Source organism: Puma concolor, chromosome D3 (genome assembly GCF_028749965.1).
Source record: "Puma concolor isolate L17-30 chromosome D3, mPumCon1.1.hap2, whole genome shotgun sequence".
NCBI classification, from domain to species: Eukaryota; Metazoa; Chordata; class Mammalia; order Carnivora; family Felidae; genus Puma; species Puma concolor.
This window is the reverse complement of record NC_141678.1, coordinates 677,249-698,836: the sequence shown is the minus strand read 5'-3', so window position 1 is coordinate 698,836 and position 21,588 is coordinate 677,249. Positions and strand designations below refer to the sequence as shown.

General features: G+C 57.0%; 2 protein-coding genes across 5 annotated transcripts in view; one reads left to right on the top strand and one right to left on the bottom strand.

Moving 5' to 3' along the window:
* The first annotated feature begins 2,091 nt into the window (after positions 1-2,091).
* On the top strand, positions 2,092-5,309 carry P2RX2 (purinergic receptor P2X 2). 4 transcript variants are annotated; one of them, XM_086681359.1, is made up of 12 exons: positions 2,092-2,313; positions 2,422-2,557; positions 2,658-2,729; positions 2,837-2,912; positions 2,983-3,079; positions 3,238-3,318; positions 3,443-3,581; positions 3,983-4,113; positions 4,267-4,357; positions 4,474-4,539; positions 4,620-4,697; positions 4,857-5,309. In XM_086681359.1, exons 1-12 carry the CDS (start codon positions 2,138-2,140, stop codon positions 4,959-4,961), a joined length of 1,248 nt encoding a protein of 415 aa, XP_086537485.1. In that variant the 5' UTR covers positions 2,092-2,137; the 3' UTR covers positions 4,962-5,309. The 4 variants fall into 4 exon arrangements, with proteins under 4 accessions (XP_086537485.1, XP_086537486.1, XP_086537484.1 ...); XM_086681360.1 differs by lacking the exon at positions 4,620-4,697; XM_086681358.1 differs by having other exon boundaries at positions 4,620-5,309.
* Positions 5,310-7,428: 2,119 nt separating this feature from the next.
* The window catches only part of POLE (DNA polymerase epsilon, catalytic subunit), a 46,152-nt gene continuing 31,992 nt past the window's right edge, over positions 7,429-21,588 (bottom strand). Inside the window, exons 33-49 of the mRNA XM_086681357.1 lie at positions 20,723-20,863; positions 20,405-20,558; positions 20,222-20,328; positions 19,886-20,062; positions 19,580-19,803; positions 19,265-19,485; positions 18,772-18,976; positions 18,175-18,348; positions 17,098-17,223; positions 15,877-16,009; positions 14,307-14,505; positions 13,305-13,436; positions 12,971-13,164; positions 9,547-9,747; positions 9,205-9,330; positions 8,448-8,537; positions 7,429-8,315 (exon numbers count right to left, since the gene is read on the bottom strand). Coding sequence (XP_086537483.1) covers positions 8,202-8,315; positions 8,448-8,537; positions 9,205-9,330; positions 9,547-9,747; positions 12,971-13,164; positions 13,305-13,436; positions 14,307-14,505; positions 15,877-16,009; positions 17,098-17,223; positions 18,175-18,348; positions 18,772-18,976; positions 19,265-19,485; positions 19,580-19,803; positions 19,886-20,062; positions 20,222-20,328; positions 20,405-20,558; positions 20,723-20,863 — 2,718 coding nt within the window. The 3' untranslated portion in view covers positions 7,429-8,201. The remainder of the gene's footprint in view (positions 8,316-8,447; positions 8,538-9,204; positions 9,331-9,546; positions 9,748-12,970; positions 13,165-13,304; positions 13,437-14,306; positions 14,506-15,876; positions 16,010-17,097; positions 17,224-18,174; positions 18,349-18,771; positions 18,977-19,264; positions 19,486-19,579; positions 19,804-19,885; positions 20,063-20,221; positions 20,329-20,404; positions 20,559-20,722; positions 20,864-21,588) is intronic.

The following is a 21,588-nucleotide window of genomic DNA, read 5'->3' as shown; positions in this document are numbered from 1 at the left end:
GCTCGGTGGCCTGAAAGGGCAGTTGGTCACATCATCTCTCGGGGCGTGTGGGTTGGCCGGGCGCACGGCAGGGGCCCTGCGGAGTCTGAGCGGCTCTGCGACCCAGCCCGGGAATCGGGCCACGAGCAGGAGGGAGCCCCGGAGGCAGTGGGGGGAGACGCAGGCGTGGCCGGGGTTCCTCTGGGGGCAGCTGCGGGGTCGAGGGGAGCAGAGTGGGGGGCTGGTAATGGGTCTGGGGTTTCCTTTAGAAGCGGTGAGTGTTCTAAAATTAGATTGTGATGTTTGTACCACCGTGTGAATATACTAGAAACAATGAATTCCGTACTCCAAATGGGTAAATTGTATGGCGTGTGAATTTTATCTCAATAAAGCTGTTTAGAAAAGGAAATCTAATTTTATTTTTACTTGGGACTTTTACTTATAACTAGGCTGCTTTTACATTGTTATTTACAGATATGTTTATACTATTCTTGCCGTAGAGTAATATTTCCGGTTAACCAAACGTCTTAAAATTCAGTTGAATAACTTTATTTTTTCACTTGTAAAAGGCCTTTTTAAGTAAAAAAACAACCACAAAAAAAAAAACTATTATGAGACTCACTCCTCCTGACTAATTTCTTTAACGTATTTGAAAGTTTCATGCAAATTATAAATTTAAAAAATATTTTTTAATTCTTTTTAATGTTTATTTTTGAGAGAGAGAGAGAGACAGAGACAGAACATGAGTGGGGGAGGAGCAGAGAGGGAGACAGAATCCGAAGCAGGCTCCAGGCTCTGAGCTGTCAGCACAGACCCCGACGCGGGGCTCGAACTCGTGAACCACAAGATCATGACCTGAGCCGAAGTCCGAGGCTTAATCAAGTGAGCCACCCAGATGCCCCTCAAATTATAAATTTTAATGGACACCGTGGCTGTCCTTACAAATTCCGTGGTTAGGGTCTACACTGGTTTTCTCCCAGCCTGGAGAGTTTGCCTGGTGTTTTCATTTGATTTTTTTTAATGTTTATTTTTGAGAGGGAGAGAGAATCCCAAGTAGGCTCCACACTGTCGGTGCAGAGCCTGATGTGGGGGCTCGAACCCACAAGCCGCGAGATCATGACCTGAACTGAAATCAAGAGTCCCACACTTGGGGCACCTGGGTGGCTCAGTCTGCTATGCGTGCAAGTTCACCTCTGGCCATGATCTTGGGGTTTGCGGGTTTGAGCCCCGCATCCGGCTCTCAGCTGTCAACGCAGAGCCTGCTTCCGATCCTCTGTCTGCGCCCCCGCCCACTCTTCCTCTCTCCCGCTTGTTCTCTCTCAAAATAAATAAACTGTTAAAAAAAAAAAAAGTTAATTAGATGCTAAATGAATTTCACCTAAATAAAGCTGTAAGAAACGTGTCATTTTGTGAAATACCAAAATAACGAAATGGGGTGAAGATATAAAAGGGTTCAAAAAAACCCACAACCACTTCGGTTTGCAAAGAAAGCGGAAATGGACGGAAGCGGGTAAAAGCAGTTAGGGGCCTCAGCCGAAGTCCAGGACAGACGCGAGGGCTGGGCGGCTGGGTGGAGGAGGGGCGAGAACTGACGGCTCAGAGCGCGCCCCTGACTCAAGCAAAGGGGCCGTCTGGGCAAAGGAAAGGACCCAGGTTTGTGCGAGCCTGGCGGGGGCGGGGGGCCGGGGGTCTCTGCCGAGCTGCGGAGAATCCAGGACTGCCCTTCGGAAATCCCCTCCTGAGACACCTAACCCCCCACGGTGTTCGAAGTCAGGGCACTGGACACAGGGACGGCCCCTCGGGGTCAGGGCGCGCGGCTGTCAGACGCCGCCGGAGACGCCAGGAGGCCTGCGGAGCCTCGCCAGGTCTTCCTCCCGCGTCTCAACAATGTCCCCGCGGCTCCGTGTCCCACCCCAGGGACGTGCGGGCCCCCGGGGCGGGTGGGGCGAAGGCCGCCGCCCGCGCTATGCCCGGGCCGCGCCCACCTGGAGACACCTGCCAGGTGCGCCCCCGCGCGCCCCAGGCCGCGCGGCCCGGCAGGGGTGAGGGGCGGGGCGCGCGAGGCCACGCCCCGGGGCGGTGCCGCGGGGCTCCCCTGCCAGCGCCCCGAGCCCGCAGGGTGCGCCCGCGTCGCGCGCCCCGGGCGGAGCTCCGGGCCATGGCGGCCGCCGAGCCCAAGCCCCCCGCGGGGGCGGCCGCGGCCGGGCGCCTGGCCCGAGGCTGCTGGTCCGCGTTCTGGGACTACGAGACGCCCAAGGTGATCGTGGTGAAGAACCGGCGCCTGGGCGTCGTGTACCGCTCGGTGCAGCTCCTCATCCTGCTCTACTTCGTGTGGTGGGTGCGGCGCGGCCGGGGGGCGTGGGGCCTCGGGGCCCCGGGAGGCGGCGGCCGGCGGGGGGAGGGTCCCGGGTCGCCTCCAGCGCGGCCCTGCCCGTCCCGCAGGTACGTGTTCATCGTGCAGAAGAGCTACCAGGACAGCGAGACGGGCCCCGAGAGCTCCGTCATTACCAAGGTCAAGGGCATCACCTTCTCCGAGCGCAAAGTGTGGGACGTGGAGGAGTACGTGAAGCCCCCCGAGGTGCGCCTGCCCGCCCCGCCCGCGGCCGCGCACCCCGGGACGGGACCGACCACCCCCTCTCTCTGAGCCTCGGCCGACCATCCCCTCTTTCTGAGCCCAGGGAGGCAGCGTGTTCAGCATCATCACCAGGATCGAGGTCACACCCTCGCAGACCCTCGGAGCCTGCCCGGAGGTGAGGCCTGGTGGAGGGCAGAGCTGGGGCAGAGGGAGGGGCCCTGCCTGCCTGGTCAGCTTGCCCCAGAAGGCTCGGAGCCCCTGACCCAGGCGGCTCCTCCCTAGAGCGTGAGGGTTAGCAACGCCTCCTGTGACACGGACGAGGACTGCGTGGCGGAACAGCTGGACATGCTGGGAAGCGGTCAGTGCGCGCCGGCTGGGGGTGGGACGGGGCGGGGCCCCTCGCCCCCTGAGCGTCCATCTGCCCGCAGGCCTGCGGACTGGGCGCTGCGTACCCTACTACCAAGGGTCGGCCAAGACCTGCGAGGTGTGGGGCTGGTGCCCGGTGGAAGACGGGGCGTCGGTCAGGTGCGCACGCCCAGTGACCCCACCTAGCTGGGACGCAGCTGACACCCCAGCACGACTCTATTTTGCTCCTTTCTCTCCTCACTGGCCAGGACTGGGGATGTGCTGGGGAGGGGTTCGGGGTGGGGGAGACTAAACACACCCAGTCTGTGCCTCCTCAGCCAATTTCTCGGCAAGATGGCTCCGAATTTCACCATCCTCATCAAGAACAGCATCCACTACCCTAAATTCCAGTTCTCCAAGTAAGAGCCACCAGGCTGTGGTGACCACGGGTCGGGATGGGAGCTACGTCCTGGGAATGTGGCGTTTGTGGGTTACAGAGCTTCTGCCCCCTCCCCACCTGATGTGGCTGGGCCCTGTCCTCAGAGGCAACATCGAGCACCGGAAGGACGGCTACCTGAAACGCTGCACATTCGATGAGGTCTCCGACCCCTACTGTCCCATTTTCAAGCTGGGCTTCATTGTGGAACAGGCAGGGGAAAACTTCACGGAGCTTGCACACACGGTGAGGCGGGCAGCCGAGGGAGTGGGCGGGCCAGCTCTCCTCCAGGTGCTGGCTCCTAGCTGCAAACGGAGGGTCTCCATTACAGCCAGCCCCCTTTGCGGTCTTGGCCAACCCTGGCCCTGTTCGGGCAAAGGAAACAGAAACACAATCGGCCGACCGGTCTGGGCATGCATGGCTGCTGCTAAATTATTGACTCCTGGTCACACAGCTGGCCACCAGCATACCCTTGTGCTTCAGAAGCGGGCGGGGCGCTCGCCAGGCACTCCTGGCTCTCGGCCCTGAGCGGCCCGAGGTGCCCCAAGATGAGCGCCCCGTGCACAGTCTCAGGGCAGGACCCATGGCCCTTGGGGGTCCTCTGTGCGGCCTCCCTGACACCCACCCCTGTGCCCACTTCTGGGCAGGGTGGTGTCATCGGGGTCATTATCAACTGGGACTGTGACCTGGACCTGTCAGCGTCAAAGTGCAACCCCAAGTATTCTTTCCGGAGGCTTGACCCCAAGCACGTCCCAGCCTCGTCTGGCTACAACTTCAGGTACCTTGGCCTTGGGACACCTGGGTCCTCATCTGCCCTGGCTGTGGTGGCTCTAAAAGAACAGGGCAGGTGCTCCAAGGTCCAGGGGAGCTTCCCATCTTGGGTGATGGGTGGGCGCCCGCCACCGTGCTCCTCAGGGTCATGCTGTCCCAGGTTTGCCAAGTATTACAAGGTAAACGGCAGCGCCACCCGCACGCTCATCAAGGCCTATGGGATCCGCATCGACGTCATTGTGCATGGACAGGTAGGCCAGCCTGCTTTGCCCAGGGCCCAGCTGGCACGGCCTCATCTCCCCCACCCTCCCTTGAGCCCCACCTGCCCCGGACCCAACAACCATCTAAGGCAGCCTCCTCTCCCAAGGCAGGGAAGTTCAGCCTGATTCCCACCATCATTAATCTGGCCACAGCACTGACCTCCATCGGGGTGGTAAGGAAATGCATGCTGGGCATGGGGGGCTTGGGTGGGGGGGTCTCCTGGGCCCTCACGTGTCGGTCTTGCTGGCCCAGGGCTCCTTCCTGTGTGACTGGATCTTGCTGACGTTCATGAACAAAAACAAGGTGTACAGCCATAAGAAATTCGACAAGGTGTGCACACCCAGGCGCTCCTCTGGTAGCTGGCCTGTGACTCTGGCTCTTGTTTTGGGCCAGGCTCCTCCCCCACCCTGTCCCTGCTCTGCAGACCCAGGCCAGTCCCTGGCCGCCCCGCCCCCATGGCCTTGCCCTGCCTCTGCCCCTTCTGAGCAGATGGCCGACACCCCTGAGCAGACTGTGGGACCAGAGTTGTGTGCTTCCGAGCCTTCCCGGCAGGACTCCACACTCACGGACCCCCGAGGTTTGGCCCAGCTCTGAGCCCACCACATGCCTTCCATCATGCTGTGTCCAAGGCGGGCCTGATGGGGTCCTGAAGTCTGGTCCCGAGACCAAGCCGCCAGCTCCCCTGGGCCCTGCCCATGCACCTCAACACACTCTGAGAAGCTGGGAACGAAAAGACCCCCCGCGCAACCGGGCAGTGGGCGGCACCGGATCCTGGCTGGCCCCCCAATGTCCCCGGGGCCTGGAGGAAGGGGTAAACTCCTGCCTCCTCCTCCTCCCTAGCTGACCTCCTCACAAACTTCTCACCCCTCCCCACCCAGACCCTTTGCTTGCTTCATAGCCAAGAAGTCACATACCCAGAGTCCAATAAACCTGTGTCCAGAACCTCTGGCCTCATTTTTTGGGAGAAGCATCTTGAGGTCCTGAAGACATAGGCAGTAGAGGGTCCTCGCGCATGGGAGCTGTGGGCGCCTCTGGTCTGGTCTGTCCTCTAACCAGCCTGGGTGCAGACTGCATGTTGTGTCCAAGCAGGGGGACAGGGGGGCAGGCAGAGACTGGGTGCATGAGGAACCCAGCACCTGCCCTTCAGTCAGCTTGCTTACCAACCTCCTGGGGTGGGGGGGTGATCCCAGACCCACCCTCAAAACATGTGCAAGGATGGGGACTCTGGAGGGAGGAAGACAAGGGGTAGGTGAGGGAACTTGAAACAAGGACCCAGGCGGGGCAAGAAGTTGGTGCTGGGGGAGGGGGATGGTCATGGTGAGGTTGAGGGGGAGCACAAGCCAGCAGATAACTAGTTACCACACCCTCAGATGCCACAATGGTCATTATATTCAGTGGCGCTGCCTGGTGCCTGTCTGGCCGGGCCCCCCTCCCCCAGGGGCCGCCAGAACTTGGCTGGGTGGCGGTTCCCCTAGCAACACGGATGGTGAGCACACAGGTCTATGGCAGCACATGCTGTGCTTTGCACAGACTCCCTCAGCCAGGATCCCTCTTCCGAGGTTGAGCGATAGCTCAGGGGGTCCCCATGTCCAAATCATGCTGGCAGGTGGCCAGAGCTGGCCATCTCACCTGCCCACACCCAACAGGGGGGCCAGCAACAGCACACACTTGAGAAGCCCCCTCCCCTCCCCCCCCCCCCCCCCCGGCCACCTTGAGGTGAGGATTCCTCAGTCACCCAAATGCCTCCAATACCCTGTGTCTGGCTCCCTGATGTCCAGTTTTGGAGAAACTGGCTTTTCCAGTTGGGCCTGGGCTGCAGCTCAAGAACCATGGCCAGGGGTTCAGGTTTCCCATTCCCAAGCACGAGAGTGACCCCAGGACCCTTTGCTGTCCCAAATGCTCCAATCCCTAAGCTGGCCTCTGAGGGACCCACCCGGCACCCTCTGGCCCTGTTGTAAGGACAGGGAGTGGTATGCAGGCCCCCAGCCCCTCCCCTCTCCTCTCCGGGGACATCTCTGCTCTCTGCTGCACTTCCAGGAAGCCTAGTTAGCTCCCCTCCCCATCCCAGCCCTAATTTGATTTGATCTCCATCTGGGGGCTGATGCAAGCTCTGTCCACCTTCCAGCCAGTGTCAGGTTTCTTGTGGCCACAGGGCCTGGGCACACCCGGAGCACAGGACCCAGGAGCCAATGCACCCAGTTGCAACAGAGGTCAGTCTTCTTTCTGTCCTCGCACAAACACATGTAAAAATTTTCAGGAATGCAAAATCCAAAGAGTAAAACTGAAGTTAAAGTGTAAAATACTAGGAGATACTTGGAGAAGTCAGGCAGCAATGATGAACTCGAGCCGGGCCCCAGAGCGGACGCTGGCCCACGGCTTCCGTACAGCCTCCCTGGAGGCTGCCCATTTGGGGTCTGAGTTTATGATTCAGTTAGCCTGTGTGTTGCCTTGCCAACCTGGCCATTCTTCTTTTTCCACTTCCAGTCTCATTTAGTTAAAAATGAAGCGTGAGGCGCCTGGTGGCTCGACTCTTGATTTTGGCTCAGGTCATGATTCCAGGGTTGTGGGGTCGAGTTCCGTCAGCGGGGAGCATGGAGCCTGCTTAAAATTCTTTCATCCTCTGCCCCTCCCCCACCCCGCTCATGCTTCCCCTCTAAAATAAAGAAATAAAACCTAACTACTAAAATGAAGTGTGGAGTTGGGTCTTTTGTGCCGGGGCAGGTGACGACAGAGGGACCAGCTCAGCAAACTCTTCCTGAGGTCACTGGGACGCAGACTCCCCTGTCTGGGCCTCCCCCCCCTTTTCCAGCCCCACCACAGGGTCAGCAAAGAGTGAGGTCCCACATCTCCGCGCTGCACCGGCTCTCTGAAGAAACTGGTGGCAAGTGTCCAGGTTTAAAGGGGCCATGGTCCCGACTGACCCTCCCTGCAGGTGAGGGCCGCTGACCCTGGGCGTGCATGCCCCGAGTGGCCCCTGGAGGACGGGCAGGCCCGCAAGGGTCGGAGGTCTTGGACTCTGAACTAAAAAGCCAGAGCAGATCCGCTAGAAGCCCAACAAAACTGCTGCTGCCGTTTTATTCCCGTCTCTTCCCCCGACCAGATCCCTCAAAGCGGAAGGAAAAAACCGACTGTCTTGCATGTGAAGGATTTCCCTATAAACCCAAGTGCTAACAGATAACGTTAAAGCCTGTGACAAACACGTGCATCCTCCCACCCATGTGCGGCAGTCTGAGCCCGGTGCTCGTGTCTGTCCCCACCCCCACCTGCAGGTTCAGAGGGCAAGGGTGCCACACCCGATTCCAGATCTTGCTGCTGCAGACAAGGTGACTGCCATGATGCAGGCCCCACCCCTGCAGACCCTACACTGACCAGGAAGTCTCCAGACAAGAAGCCTAAGTCCTGGGAACTCATTGTGGGAAAGATGTCCAGGTCCCCTCAGGGTTTGGCTCCGGATTCCCTGGAACAAGCCCACATCCTGCTGGCATCCAGCTATGAGACCGTCTCCGTGGTCACAAGTGATGAGAAGCAAGGGCTGCAAACCCCACTAGTCATCACCAGACAGAAGACCCCCTCAACAGCAGAGGAGAGAGTGACAGAGCGGGACCGCAGGGAGGGCTGTCCACTCAGCAGGAACCGCCCTGGAGACCCCTCTCAGGCCAACAGTGGGCTGCCCTGACCACAGCTGGCGGCCTAGGCAGCCCCAGGTGGAGCCACTTCCTGCTCTGGCTGGCTCGTGCTTCTCTATGTGACCTGCTCCTTTTCCTCGGTGCTCCGTCCTGGCCAGGGTCACAAGTCTGGAAGTCAGGGCAGGGAATGGGGTCGCTGCTCGACTCGCTAATGGCCCAGCTGAAGGTTCTTCTGCAGCAGCCACTCCAGGGTCTCCATGAGGTACGACATGCCATAGTGCTGGGCGATGTTCTGGAAGATTCTAATCTGGTCCATGAAGACCTGCAGAAATGACCAGAGGAGGCACAGGGATGCAAGGCACAGGCTCGGGCGTGTAGGGAGAGAGGCAGATGGCAGAGACCAGAAAGGGCAAACGGGAGGGGGGGGCAGCCAGGCCAGCCGTGGGACCCCCACCTTGGTGCGGATGGTGAGGGCGAAGTCCCCGGCACAGCTGCAGTACACAGGCATGTTGGTCTCCTTCACACCCCGGCACTTGAGGCAGATCTGCAAGGAGGAGCAGCCCCGGTCACCAGTGTCCCCTTCTGGGCCTGTGGTGGCCAGTGGTAGCCAAGAGCTCGGCATGCCCACCCACCCCATGGCCTTCAACTCAACCAGGAAAGACCAATACTTTGTAACGGGATTTATCCAAACATGCCAGCTGCTTCCTAACACCTTCCCGGGAGGGCGGGCGGCACTGCACCCTTGCCTCTGAGTCCCAGGGACCTCACCCCTGTGCCTTCCTTGGGTCTCCCTATTCCATCAGAGCAGATGTGGGCTGTTCCCTGCCCGGGCCCCGACACCCCTTCACATCCTCTCGTCAAGAACACCCCTCTATCTAATGCTGACAACGTCCCTGTTTCTCTCTCTCTTCCGTTTGTTGTCTTTACACTTGCCATGACTCTCACACTCCATCCTGCTCACCAGCTACCCTCTTCCATTACAACAAAAGGTGCATGGAGCCAGCACCCGCCCCTGCAGGGGCCCCAGAGATGTGTGACAAGGAGTCAAGAGGAGCCCTGATCCAAGGGCTGGCCACCTCAGAGCACTGAGTCGGGACTTGAGAACTGTGCACACCTGTGGCTTCTCGGGGTGCAAATCGCTCATCAGGAAGCCCTCTGCCCGCTGGAGAGGGGGCTGGGGTGGAGTCCCCCACGCCAGGCCTGCCACTCACCAGGTCCTGCAGAGTGAAGGCCATCAGTTTCTTCTGCACGGCTTCCACCAGGGCCATCTCGATGACTGATGAGTCATAGGCAACCAGGCAGTTGGAGCAGAGCCACTGAGGCAGCACAGCCCCGTCCTAGGCAGGGGAGGAGGAGGCCGGGTCAGCGGTCCGCCCAGCCTTCCTCAGCAGCCAGGGCTTCCCAGGGGCTGGGCAGGGACCGTGCAGAGCCAGCTGGGGAGCCGGGGGGGAGGGGGCTGCCGGCCCGCACGCACCACCGTCACCGCCACCGTCTATCAGGACACCGCACCGGCACACAGGAAAGGTGTCTGAGAGCCTCCCGGCCCCGCCCACCTGAGAGAAGGAGGGCTCTTTGCACAGGTCCAGGTCCCGGCAGAAGTTACAGCTGCGGCAGATGACCTCAGGGAGCACGTAGGAACGGCAGGGGTCTCGGAACTGGGCCTCCTCTGAGAACTCGCCAACGTCCACCAGGCGCAGCAGGTCCCGGTTCAGCTTGTTCACCTGGTTCGTGATGTTCGTGTCCAGAGACAGAACCTACAAAGAACAGAGCATCAGTGATGGCCTCGCGGGCCGGTCTCTATCGGGAGCGGAAAAGCCTGCAGCGGACTCTTCAGGCTGCAGCTTCTCAGCACCGCGCCCTCCTTCTCCCGCTGGAAGTGAGGGGGGCTTCCTCAGTGCGGCCCTGCGAGCAGGTTCCGTCAGCTCCGGGGGACGGGGGCACTACGTGCTCTTCCTGTCGTCCTTCCTGGCTCCCTCCTCCTCAAGGACAGGAAGTCCTAAATCTGCGGGGCCGCACGGTCTCATCGGCAGAGTGCGTGCTCTCAGCCCCGACAGTGGGGGTTCCCGTGCCAGCCCGGAGCCCGCTGGGAAGCCTGGCTCTCGTGGTGGTGCCTGCAGAACCACAGGTGAGGTGTCTCTTCCTTTTGTCCATAATGGAGAGGACAGGACAGGACAGACCTCTTTAGAGATCCCTCCCACCACTAAAACTCTACTGTCCCAGCTCAACACCAAGAACACCACAGAACCAAAGCCCTCTTAGAAGACATTTTTGGGAGAACTATTTATGGTCAGATTCGAAGCCCGCCACCCCATTCAGTGAGACAAGTAGATTTCAGCAAGCAGGTAAATTTGCAAGTATGTACAATGAGGAGCGACAGCCTGTTAGTATGAAGCTGTTTGCTTAAAGCATATAGTTTATCTCCATTATAAAAAAAAAAAACTGGATTGAATTAAAGAGGAAAACAAAAAGATTTCACTGGTAAATTTACCAAACATGAAGCAAAAAAAAAAGTATTCTACACAGTATCTTCCAGGAAGCCCAAAAGGGAAAACACTTCTAGCTCGTTTATGAGGCTATCATCATCCTGATACCAAAGACAGCACAAGAAAACAGCAGACCAACCACCATCATGTGCACTCAAAAATCCTCAACAATACCAGCAAATTGAACCCACCAATGTATAAAAAGGATGATATGTCACAACCAAGTGCGATTTACTCCAAGAATACAAGCAAGGCTGGATTAATACTTAAAAATCAGTGTCATGTCCAGATGGCCATCAGACATATGAAAGATGCTCAACGTCACTCATCATTAGGGAAATACAAACCAAAATCACAATGACGTATCCCCTCACAGCTGCCCGAATGGGCAAAATAAAAAAAACACAAGACGTAACAATGTTGGTGAGGATGCGAAGAAAAGGGACGCTCTTACACTATCACTGGGAATGCAAACTGGTGTAGCCACTCTGGAGAATAGTATGGAGTTCCTCAAAAAGTTAAAAATAAAATCACGCTATGATCCAATAATTCCACTACTGAGTATTTACTCAAAGAATAAGCAAACACTGATTCAAAAAGATATACGCACCCCTGTGTTTACTGCAGCATTTTTTACAATAGCCAACTTATGGAAGCAACCCAAATGTCCACCGATAAACGAATGGCCAAAAAAGATGTGACACAAGATACAAATATCCACGTATCTCCATATATTAGCAGTGAACAACCGGAAACTGAAGTTTTAAAAAGTCAGTGCTATTACGATGGCACCAAACAGCCTGAAAACCTTAGGTGCAAATACTGAAAACCCCAAACACTGATGAAGAAAATCAGAGGCGACCTAAATAAATGGAAAGAGATAGTGGTTCATGAATCAGGAGTCTCAACACTAAGATGTTGTGGGTGCCCAGGTGGCTCAGTCAGTTAAGCGTTCATTGGACTCCTGATTTCAGCTCAGGTCATGATCGCATGTTCGTGAGTTTGAGTCCCACGTCGGGCTCTGCACTGACAGTGCAGAGCCTGCTTGGGATTCTCTCTCATCTGCCCCTCCCCTCCTTGTGCTTCTGCGCTCTCTCTCAAAATAAATAAATAAACATTAAAAAAACCCCAAGATGTTAATTCTCCCTAAGTTAATCTATAGATTAAAATGATTCTAGGGATACCTAGGCGGTTCAGTTGGTTGAGTGTCCAACTTCAGCACAAGTCATGATATCATGGTTTGTGGGTTCCAATCCACACAGAGCCCGCTTTATTTCTTCTGTGCCCCTCCTCTCCCTCTGTCCCCCTCTCCCTCTCTGCACCTCCCCAACTTGCCACCGCGTGGAGGACCGCATGTCCACTCTGTGTGTGCCGTGAAAGGAGCCAGACCTAACCGGCCACATAATCCACAACGTGGGATTCTGGAAGAGGTGGCCGTGCAAGGGCAGATCAGTGGTTCGGGGGGAGTTAGCTCAGGTGGAGACCGTTTGAACCTGCCCGCAGCACAGCCCCATCGCTCTGTGAAAGCTTGAACAACTCACTGCACAGACTGAATGTGACTGGGTCAACTTTAGAGAGTGCACGGACATCAGACAGACAGATCAGCGCGTGGCAGGGGTGGGTGCGATGTTTGCGGAACGGTGAAATGCCCTGCATCCTGCCTCTGCCACAACTCACAGAACACACACTCACAATGGTGAAATCTCACCGTACGTAAGCTATACCTGAGTAAAAATAAATTTTAAAAACCCTGGAGCCTAACAGAAGAATAAGATGGCAAACTAAACTATTTCTGCACCACAACCAGAAGTCACCTGATCCTGGAGCATCCTGTAACTGAATGCCCAGGAAAGTGCTCTCTGAGGGGTGACACCTGCACAGTCGCTATCTGGTAATATTATCCCATCGCTGACTCCGCCCACCTTTCCCAGAAAGCATTTAGCATCCGAGCAAGCTCTCCTCTGTGATTTCACCACAGCCTGCTCATTGTGGGAGACTGTTCCTGGTCCCGGCCCTTGGCCCCACCAGATCCACAAGCACCGCCATTTCACAACTCGCCCACTCAGCAGGTGCCTCTCACCAGCACCCCCAGACCATCCTACCCCAGGGCCTTTGCACCCTCAGGTTCTTCTTCAGGTCCGCACACGGCTGGACCCTCCTGCTCAATGTGGTCTCAGGCCCCAACTTCCTCATCTACCCTGCCCTTCTGAGGCCACCTCAGCCCGCCTCCCCTCTCTGGGCTCACCTGTCCCTGACTGACTTGTCCTCGCCCTCACTGGAGCACAGGCTCCGTGAGGACAGTGGGGGCTCTGGTCTCCTCCCACTTCTAGCCCCAAATGCCTCACACAGCAGATGCAAGGAATGAGCAGTTAGAGTTCGTGGAATCAACAAGATTGTACTCCTGGCACCCTCGCTTCCCACACACACTGACACTCTTGTGAGTGCTCGCATTAGCGTTAAGCATCTCTGCCCCGCACACGTGTCGCGGCCTCACCTTGCACACGTATTTGATGAACTCCAGCGCAGGGTTATTGAGCAGCAAGTGAGAACCAGGGAGGACAGGGAACATTTTTGAGAGCTCAGTGGCGTTCCGGGAACCCGTGACTTTCTTCTGAATCTTCTGAGTGATGGTGAAGAAGTTCTGAGTGAGTTCATTTGCCACGTAATCTTGAGAGAAGGTGATCACTCCTGGGAAGGAAAGGGATGCGGCACATGCTCCCCATTTTGCAGTGATAAGGACACTAAGGGAAGGACACGGGGACCCCCAGAGCAGAGGGCTCAGGTTCTAGGGACAGAGGGGTGGCCTCAGGCAGCAAGGGGGTGCTCACCAGGAAGGGCTCCGGCCACCGCCTGGGCCTCTTGGGAGAGCTGGCTGGGCCCCCTCCTCCGCAGGGGGGTGCTCCCCGGGACACTGCGCCTCAGCTCCTCCTTCATGCTGTGATACACGGCCACAATGTATGCTGCAGAGACAGGCCACAGGCCTTGAGAGTCAGGACCCAGGGGGCCCTGTGGCCGGTCAGACCTCCAGCCAGCCTGGGCTGAAATATCATTACTAGTTGTGACTCTTGGCTGCATTTGGACGAGCCAAAATCAATTGGAAAAATGGGAATAAACAGGGCACTTACTGAGGCCCAAGTCCAAGTGCACCTTAGTAGGGAGAGTGCCGTGTAAGCCACACTCACCAACCTTCCTGCCGCACAGTGACACAGTGACAAAACATGGCTCATAACAAACACAAGTCTAGGCTCCTGGTGTCGGCACGCCTTCTGAGGTAGCCCCCCAGGAGTTCCAAAAGAGAAGTAGAGAGAGACTCAAGGGCGAGCACACATGCGGTTATAAACGAAACCACCGCTGTGGCTGCACATCGCTAGGTCTGAGTGGTGTTCCCGGCCCTCGCCACCTGCTCTCCCCTAATGACGAGCTCTGTGTGACACAGTGTAATGTATACACTTTGTGTGCATGTGATCTCAGACACCCTGGTTTGTAAACACCGAACCTTTATTAACACTGCACCTCTAGACCCAAGTCAGATACAGAAGATTCTGACACAGAAGTTGAGCCTCAAAGACCAGCCAGTGGGCAACTGATTCAGGAAGTTTCCAACCTTCTGTACTTGGTGTTTACTTTTACTTGCTCTGTGTGCACACGCAAGTCCTAGGACCTGCGGACACGCCCCAGGGCAGAGGACAGGGGTCCAGCCCCGCAAGGCCGGTGCAGCCAGTGCACGCCCACCAGACTTGACTTCCCCTTTACCTCCTTGCTATGCAAACACGCCAGAGCCACATTACTCCCACCGCCAGACTCCGACGCAAGCTAGCGGGCCGGCTCACCCGAAACGATCATGAGGAAGTAGCTCTGGCAGGAGGCTGCCTGTGGCAGGAACTGCACGATGTTCCAGTTGTTTTCTAGCATGTCCTCCACGTCGGGCTCCTGGGCACCTTCCTCCTCCTCCTCCTCCTCCTCCTCCTCCCCACCTTCCTCCTCCTCCTCCTCCTCCTCCTCTTCTCTGCCTTCTTTTCGGGAGTCTTGCTGTAACACAGACGCAACACACCTGAGTCATTCTACACCTGGGTCTACTGACCCCTTGTGCCTCGTGAGATGCTCATCGAGTCGTTCCACATCCCTGAGCCTGAGTCAAAGTCCCGCAGGATGGCTCTAAGGACGAGGCCACTTAGGAGATGAAGCTGCTTAGGTAACGCACCCGGTGTGTACTCAGCAAACGCTGATCGTGATTCTCACTTTGTTCTTCCAGTGAATTCACTTCAGAATTCTTTAACTCCCACCTCCCAGGTAGGGAAGATTCACGAGTGGGTGACCTTGGGTGACTAGATCTCTTGTCTGAATCCCACACGTCCTGGGACGGTGACAATCCTACCCGAGGGGCCCTACTGCAGATATCTCCCGCATGACCAAATTCCCCTCTCAGTGGCGCCTTCCACGTCAACGTGTGAACTCCGGCATCCCCCACACCCTTCAAGCAGCATCCACTGCCTTCTCCTGATTCAGCTACGATACCTGCACTTCCCTCCCATCGAGGTCTCCACAGACCTCCTGTCCCAGCACTGAGGACGGCCGGACCTTGTGCACACGCCACACACCCTGGCCAGGCTTGGCTCCTCTCACCCTACACGTGCTCTCCTGCCCCATCCATCTTATCGTAGACGCGTGGCTCCACACCCCGGGGTGCACCCACACCCCCAGGTGTCACCTCCATCCATTCCATTGGCTTGTACACTCCACCTTCAAAACCCACCCAAGTCCTTCTCCCAGACTCCACCCTGCCCCCCACCCTCCCCTGGGCTGATGCTAACTGGGCTCCTACTGAAGCCTTGATCTCCTACGCTGTTGTCGACAACACGGGGCCCTAGTGGGGGCCCTGACGTGCTCCTGCTCAGAGTCTCTTTGTCACTAAAAGCCAAGACTCCAACTCGGCCTTTGGGCCCAAGGAGGCTGCCTGTGGCAGGAACCGTACGATGTTCCAGTTCTTTTCCTGGCTGCTCTGTGGTACCCGTGACCCCCGCCCAGCCCTGCTCTGTTGTCGTGGCTACGCTGACACTGCACCCCCGGCCCAGTTCTTCATTCCCTGCTTGCCTGTCCCCTCTTTAGAGGCCTCTGTGACGGTCCCACCTAAGTCAGCCCCCTGCCCCACAGCCCGCTCTCTGCCCTCCCTCAGCCCCTACCGTTGCCAGTGCTGCACGTTCCCCATCTGCCCATTTGCTCACCTCTTCCCTCACAGATCCCCCCGGGGGCAGCACGCTCTTGCGGGAACGGCTGCGGGATGGGGCCCAGAACTGGGCCAGGCGCTGGACCCATGAGCACCAAACATGTGCAAAGAGACAAAGACGGGCCCCAAAGCTGTCTCAGACCCCAGCCTGGGCTCTCCAGACTGTGACATCTTACCTGTCCACAGTGAATACTAGATGGGACGTTTCCTTTGATTCCACCATAGTTAGAGGGATCCATCCAGAGAAGAAACTCCCAGCACCGAGAGAAAGAAATCGTCAAGGAATGGAAGATCTCTTTAGAATGGACGCTGAAAAGAAGCCAAATAGAAACTGCTTACATGAAATCATTTTTTTCTCCACTCTCCTCCTTTTATTTTCGTACCTGCTTACCCTTCACTTCTTAACAAAAACTTACGGTGGATTCAAACTATATCAGCCCTCCAACTTTCCAGAGGACGTGATAAACCCGACGCTAAGGCGACTTCTGCACCAAGCAAGAGGGAGCGGCAGGGACCCGTGCTGAGGGACCAGAGAAGCAAGAGCCCCTCTGTGTGCAAGGAGACTACACAGAGCAGGCACAAGGACCGCTGAGTGCCCGCTCCCACCGCTGTCCGAGAGCCTCAGGACTCACAAGGTGCCCAGGGCTGCACTCACAGCAATCTTGCTTCCCCAGTGAGCAACAGTGAGCTCTAGACTAAACATGGCTCCGGCCCAGCCTACCTATAAATCACAAAAAATGCTCAAAAGGCCAATGTGTTTCCAAGTTAGAAAGCTCTAGAACATCTACAGAAGAATGAAACGCCAAGGTATCCATGAGACAAGGCATTCACGTGTGTTCACAACTGCCGACATCCATTGCGGTATCACCAGGCTCCCAGGCAATGCGGAATCGGGAGAAAAACCTACCACTGAATACAAATCAGAACTGACACAAGTGTTTTACTGAGCAAAGCAGGACACTGAAATGGTTATTGACCCCGGATTCTAGTCGTAAAGCTAGAGGAAAGACAGAGCAGGCTCAGCAGACTCTAGGAATACTAAGACCCAGCTAGGCTTACAGACACGTGAGAGGAAAACCACCCTGGACGGGATGAACGGCAGACTAAACACTGCAGGAAAGGATTAGCAACTTTAAGGACACAACAAAGGAAATTACCCAAAAAGAAACACAGAGAGAAATAAAACTTTCAAAACAGATCTAACTATAATTCTATACCAGCAACGAGATCTCCCAAAAATAAAGGTAAAATAAAGGCTTCTTTGGACATCCAGTGGCAGAAAGAATTCATTACGAACAGATCCATGCTACGAGTGATTTACAGGAAGTCCCTCCGCAGAAGGGAAAGGACACCAGATCAGAACACAAAGGAAGGCAGAATTCTAGAAATGTAAACACCTGTTGGTGATGTACTCCACGTAGGCAATGGCGTCTGCGACCCGCCGCTTCTTCGTGCAGAGGATGATGCGGTTGAAGTTGGCATAGACGACAGAGGACCCCAAGCGCTTGAACTCAGCGATGAGCCTGTAGACCAAGGTCACAATCACCAGTCGCGATGCCACAGAGGACACCACAAGACATCATGGGAAAACAAGCTAAGGATCCTAAACGAAAAAGCTATTCTAAATATGCCTGAAATCCAGACGCAACGGAGTGAAGATTTCTCAGGACAAAACAAATACTTGTTTCTTTCATAAACAAAGCCAAAGAGAATCAAAAACAGGAGAAAACATGCTATCACATCACACAAAAATGGCTAATTTTTACGTAGAAACAACTCCTATAAATCAATGAGGAAAGAAACCAACAAAACTACAGAAAAACGGACAAAGGATATAAAAAGAAAGTTCAAATTCATTTATGAGTACTGCAGAGCAAGAGTACACTGGATTAGCACTTCACCACACGAGGCTGGCCCCAGTGTCTGCCGTGCTGGTGGGGCTGCGGACACACATTCTCAGTCTCTGTTGGACACACAAACAACTGTACAACTTCCACGGAGAGCCCTTTGTCGCTAAGAATCAAATTAGCGTTTTCCTATCCAGTCAAGAGATCTATCAAACCTGCACCAGTGCTTTTGCTAGAGATTATTCCAGAGATGTGTTCCCGTGACCTTGGGCACACGGCCATTCTTGCTTGGTGATCTGTAACAGCCTGAGTTCTGGAAGCAGCCCGAGTGCCCATTAGGATGATACATCCACACATGGGTCTCCAATATCTGCTCTTAACTACAGGTGCAGAACACACACACAGGGCATGAAGACTTGTGCCAACAGGACGCAGAAAGACCCCAGCACACGGCACACCTGTGCAGGATGCTGAGCAGGCTGGGACAGCAGCTAAGCACTCCCTGGGACCTTTACCACCATGGACCACTAGCCCGGGGCGTCGGCCGGCCATTCCTGTGGATTTGGGGACGGGGTGGGGGGGGGCTGGGGTCAGCAGGGCCTAGAGCAAGCCGCTGGCAGCACTCACTGCAGGAAGAGCTTCTTCATCATGTTGTGGAGCGTGCGGTGCAGGGCGGGGTCGTGCAGCAGCGAGGATGGGGACCGGAGCCAGCGGTAGAAGTGCATCACCTGGTTGTCAGCGTAGATATTGCGGTACTGTGTGATCTCCTTCACCCAGCCCACCACCATGCTCTTCAGGATCCTGGAAGAAAGGCATGGAGGGTGGCCCTTCGTCCCTGATACCAGCTTCCCCCTGTTGTGCTGTCACCTCTGCCCCCTCTCCTCACTGTCCAAACCCTATCACTGGGCCCTCATGTGCGCCCTCAGGCCTCACTCTGCACTCAACGCCTACAACACACCAGTGGCCACAGGAAGGGGCCAGAATGGTGCCCGGAGGGCAGCAAAGCCCAGCGACTAGAGGAAAGAGCTTGGCCCCATATGGGGTGCTGGTTCTGCCGCCCTGGGGGAGAAGCCCCAGTGACAACGTCTTAGCTCTTAGTTTTCCAAAACGAGGGCAGAGGATAAATAGGTTTCTAATGTTCCTTCTAAATCCCAAGCCCAGCCATCCTGCCTAGGGAGAGGACTGGGCACACGAACAAAAGACCAGGCTGTGCTCTCAGGGCACCTGAACGTGCTGGAGCAGAGGGCTGTCTCATCGTAGCTGGCCGGGGTGCCGGCGGCCTGATTGCCGGTGATCATGTCCTCCAGGGAGGCCTGCTGGATCACGTCGAAGCTGATGCCCACGCTGTCAGCCCCCTCCATGTCATTGATGTGGTGGGACTGCAAGATGGTGTTGACGGCCAGGTTCTGGATGTCCAGCTCCACGCACACTGCACACAGAGACACCCCTGTGGTGCCCATGGGCCGACTGCAGCAAGTGCTACCTCAGGAAACACACCGCTCCCGGGGCAGCCGGGCTGGCTGACAAGCCTGTCACTGAGCGACTAAAGAGCCCAGCCCCGCTCGTCCCACACCCACGGATGCTGCTGCAGGCTCAGTGCCCACACTGTCACGGCCGAGCGCGGAGCATCCGCCACTGGGCGTTCCCGCCACCACAGAATGGCAATGCGTGGCGGAAACGCCAGCAGCCGGGGACCCCCGGTGCCTCAAGCACCTACGCGTGGAGTAGCAGCCCGGACAGTTGATCTCCACGCTGGCCTGGTCGTCGAACTCCATGACGAGGCGATTGTCGTCGGCCTCCTTGCCGCCCAGGTCAGGGCGCGCCGTGGGGGACAGCCAGAGCAGGTGGTTGTGGCGCTGCAGGTGGCGGGCAAAGAAGAGGTCGGAGCCGAAGGTGGAGATGTCTTCGGGCAGGTTCCCAATGGGGATGTGGAAGTACCTGCAGAGGGCACGGGGTCAGCCCCAGGGAAGGGATGGACGAACCGGGAACAGCCAGAGCCCAGAAACGGAGAAATGCCCTCCGCCCCCCTCACCTGCTCATCTCGAAGGCCTGGGACAGGCAGGTGTCCAGGTTGAGGTAGTGGCGGATCATGCGCCGGGCACCGAGGCGCTGCCAGTCCAGGACTCCATAGCTGACCCTATCAGCCACGCGGACCGGCACCAGCGGGAAGTCCTCCAGGATGGGCACCTCGCCAGCCAGCCTCTTCAGCTCCCAGTTGGACTGAACAGCGATGAGTGTGGGCCCACGGCGCTCCTCCTGGACGTAAGGGAAGCAAGCGGCTGGCGGGGAGGGGGCGTTGGGGGGAGGGGCTCACACACAGAAGCCCCACCCCACTCACCTTGTAGGCCAGCAGGAAGCGCTGGATGGCTCTGCAGATGGTTTTCAAGTCGGTTTCAGCCCGAACTTCAAAAGTGTGTTTGGGGGGAGGCAGGAGCTCGGGGCCCACCTTCTCCATCAGGAGGCTGTGCTCGGCGGTGTACAGGGCGCTGAGGCTGGGCATCTGGTTGCTTCGCACCTGGACAGTGGGGGCCGTGTCAGCCCTCTCCCCACGCAGGTGCTGCCGCAGGGACCCCTTTGTGGCTCCACTTCAAAAGCCATCACCACAGGCACCGGGGGCAGAGGCCCGTCCCGCCCAGGGGCCTGTCCCTCCCCGAGCCCCTCGCCAGGAACTCACGGTGTCCAGCACGAACACAGACGCCCTGCGCTGGGAGGGCACAAACAGGCCAAAGAGCGCCTTGTGGCCTTGCGCGTGGTGGTACAGGTAGAGGTGGCGGATGCTCCCTGCAGGGCAACACGGCCGTCACCCCAACGTGCGTGGGAGGCCGGGCCGGGCAAAGGCAGCGGGCACACGTCCTACCTGGTTCCAAGTAGCTGAACTGGGCCAGAGAGCGCATCTCCAAGTGCTCGAGAGCAAAGGTTTCTGCTTCTCGGCCTGAAAGGTGTCTCACCAGCTGTTTATTGACCACACACACACAGCCCAGCTGCACCAGGGCCCGGAACAATAACGGAACCTGGGAGAGGGGTGGACAGGACAGGGTGAGGCCACTGCCCGCGTGTCCTCAGCAGACACGCTGCCGGAGTTCACCGGGAAGGCGGCCCAGAGCCGGGCTGCTAGCCCGTCCACACCATACGCAATTTTGCTTCCTCCATTCCATCCAGCTGGGAAGATGATCACCTGTGTCTCGTACACGCCCTCGATGTCTGGGGCCGACAATTCAGTATTGATCTCGTTGACGTGTTCCTGATACATGTCCTCGGGCACCGAGTACTCGTAGAGGTTGTAGACCACGTTGGAGCGAGGAAGCACTCGACTGACCTGGTGAAACAGGGCGCCAGCCTGGTCACAAGGCTCACCGGTGACGTCTGTTGAACTCGCATACTCCGTGCATCCCTTAAATAGTCCTAGGGCTTGTGTAGCCGCAGCCACACGTGAGCCCCTCAGAGCCCGTCTCTCCTCACAGGTAAAACTAAACCTGGAAGCTGGGGCTGTAGGCTCAAAAAGCAGCCTGGGGCTTATGAAAAGCAGAGGAGCTTTGGGGCAGTGAGGGGAGCAGGTGTCCCCAGGTTATTTTCCTGTTGTCTGCCAGTCAGAGGACGGGTGTGGGGGAGCCAGAGAGCGGAGCAGAGCAGGGCACCCAAAGGGAAAACCTCCCCACAGAAAAAAGTGTTCTCTGAGGTTACAATGCGGCATCGCATCCAGAAAAGCGACAGGAATCCCAGACCATCTGTTCTCCGCCTTCACGCGCCCTGCCCTTTCCAGGGCCGCACGCCCCTGAATCCTGGTGGGGGCAGAGTCCCACCTTCTCCAGAAAGCCTCTGCAGTCTAGTCTCAGTTACAAACTCCCACATCTCGTCGCAACTAGACGTCAGCGCATTCCGCGTGTCCCAGCACCCACTGAGAAATGCGCACGACAGCCTCAGTAAACGAGCTTCAGGCAGAACTAAACTAGCCGGACTCCACGACAGGCTAACCTACAGGCAGAACCCAGGTGTCGAGGGAACGGTGGTGAGCCAGGGCCGGGGGAGGGGACGATCTGCAAA

What these genes read in the sequence shown, in the direction of transcription:
- P2RX2 (XM_086681358.1), top strand. Translation starts at nt 2,138, where the DNA reads ATGGCGGCCGCCGAGCCCAAGCCCCCCGCGGGGGCGGCCGCGGCCGGG. An exon ending in CCCTCGGAGCCTGCCCGGAG is followed by an intron (nt 2,730 to 2,836) that starts GTGAGGCCTGGT and finishes GCTCCTCCCTAG; the next exon opens with AGCGTGAGGGTTAGCAACGC. An exon ending in TCGTCTGGCTACAACTTCAG is followed by an intron (nt 4,114 to 4,266) that starts GTACCTTGGCCT and finishes ATGCTGTCCCAG; the next exon opens with GTTTGCCAAGTATTACAAGG.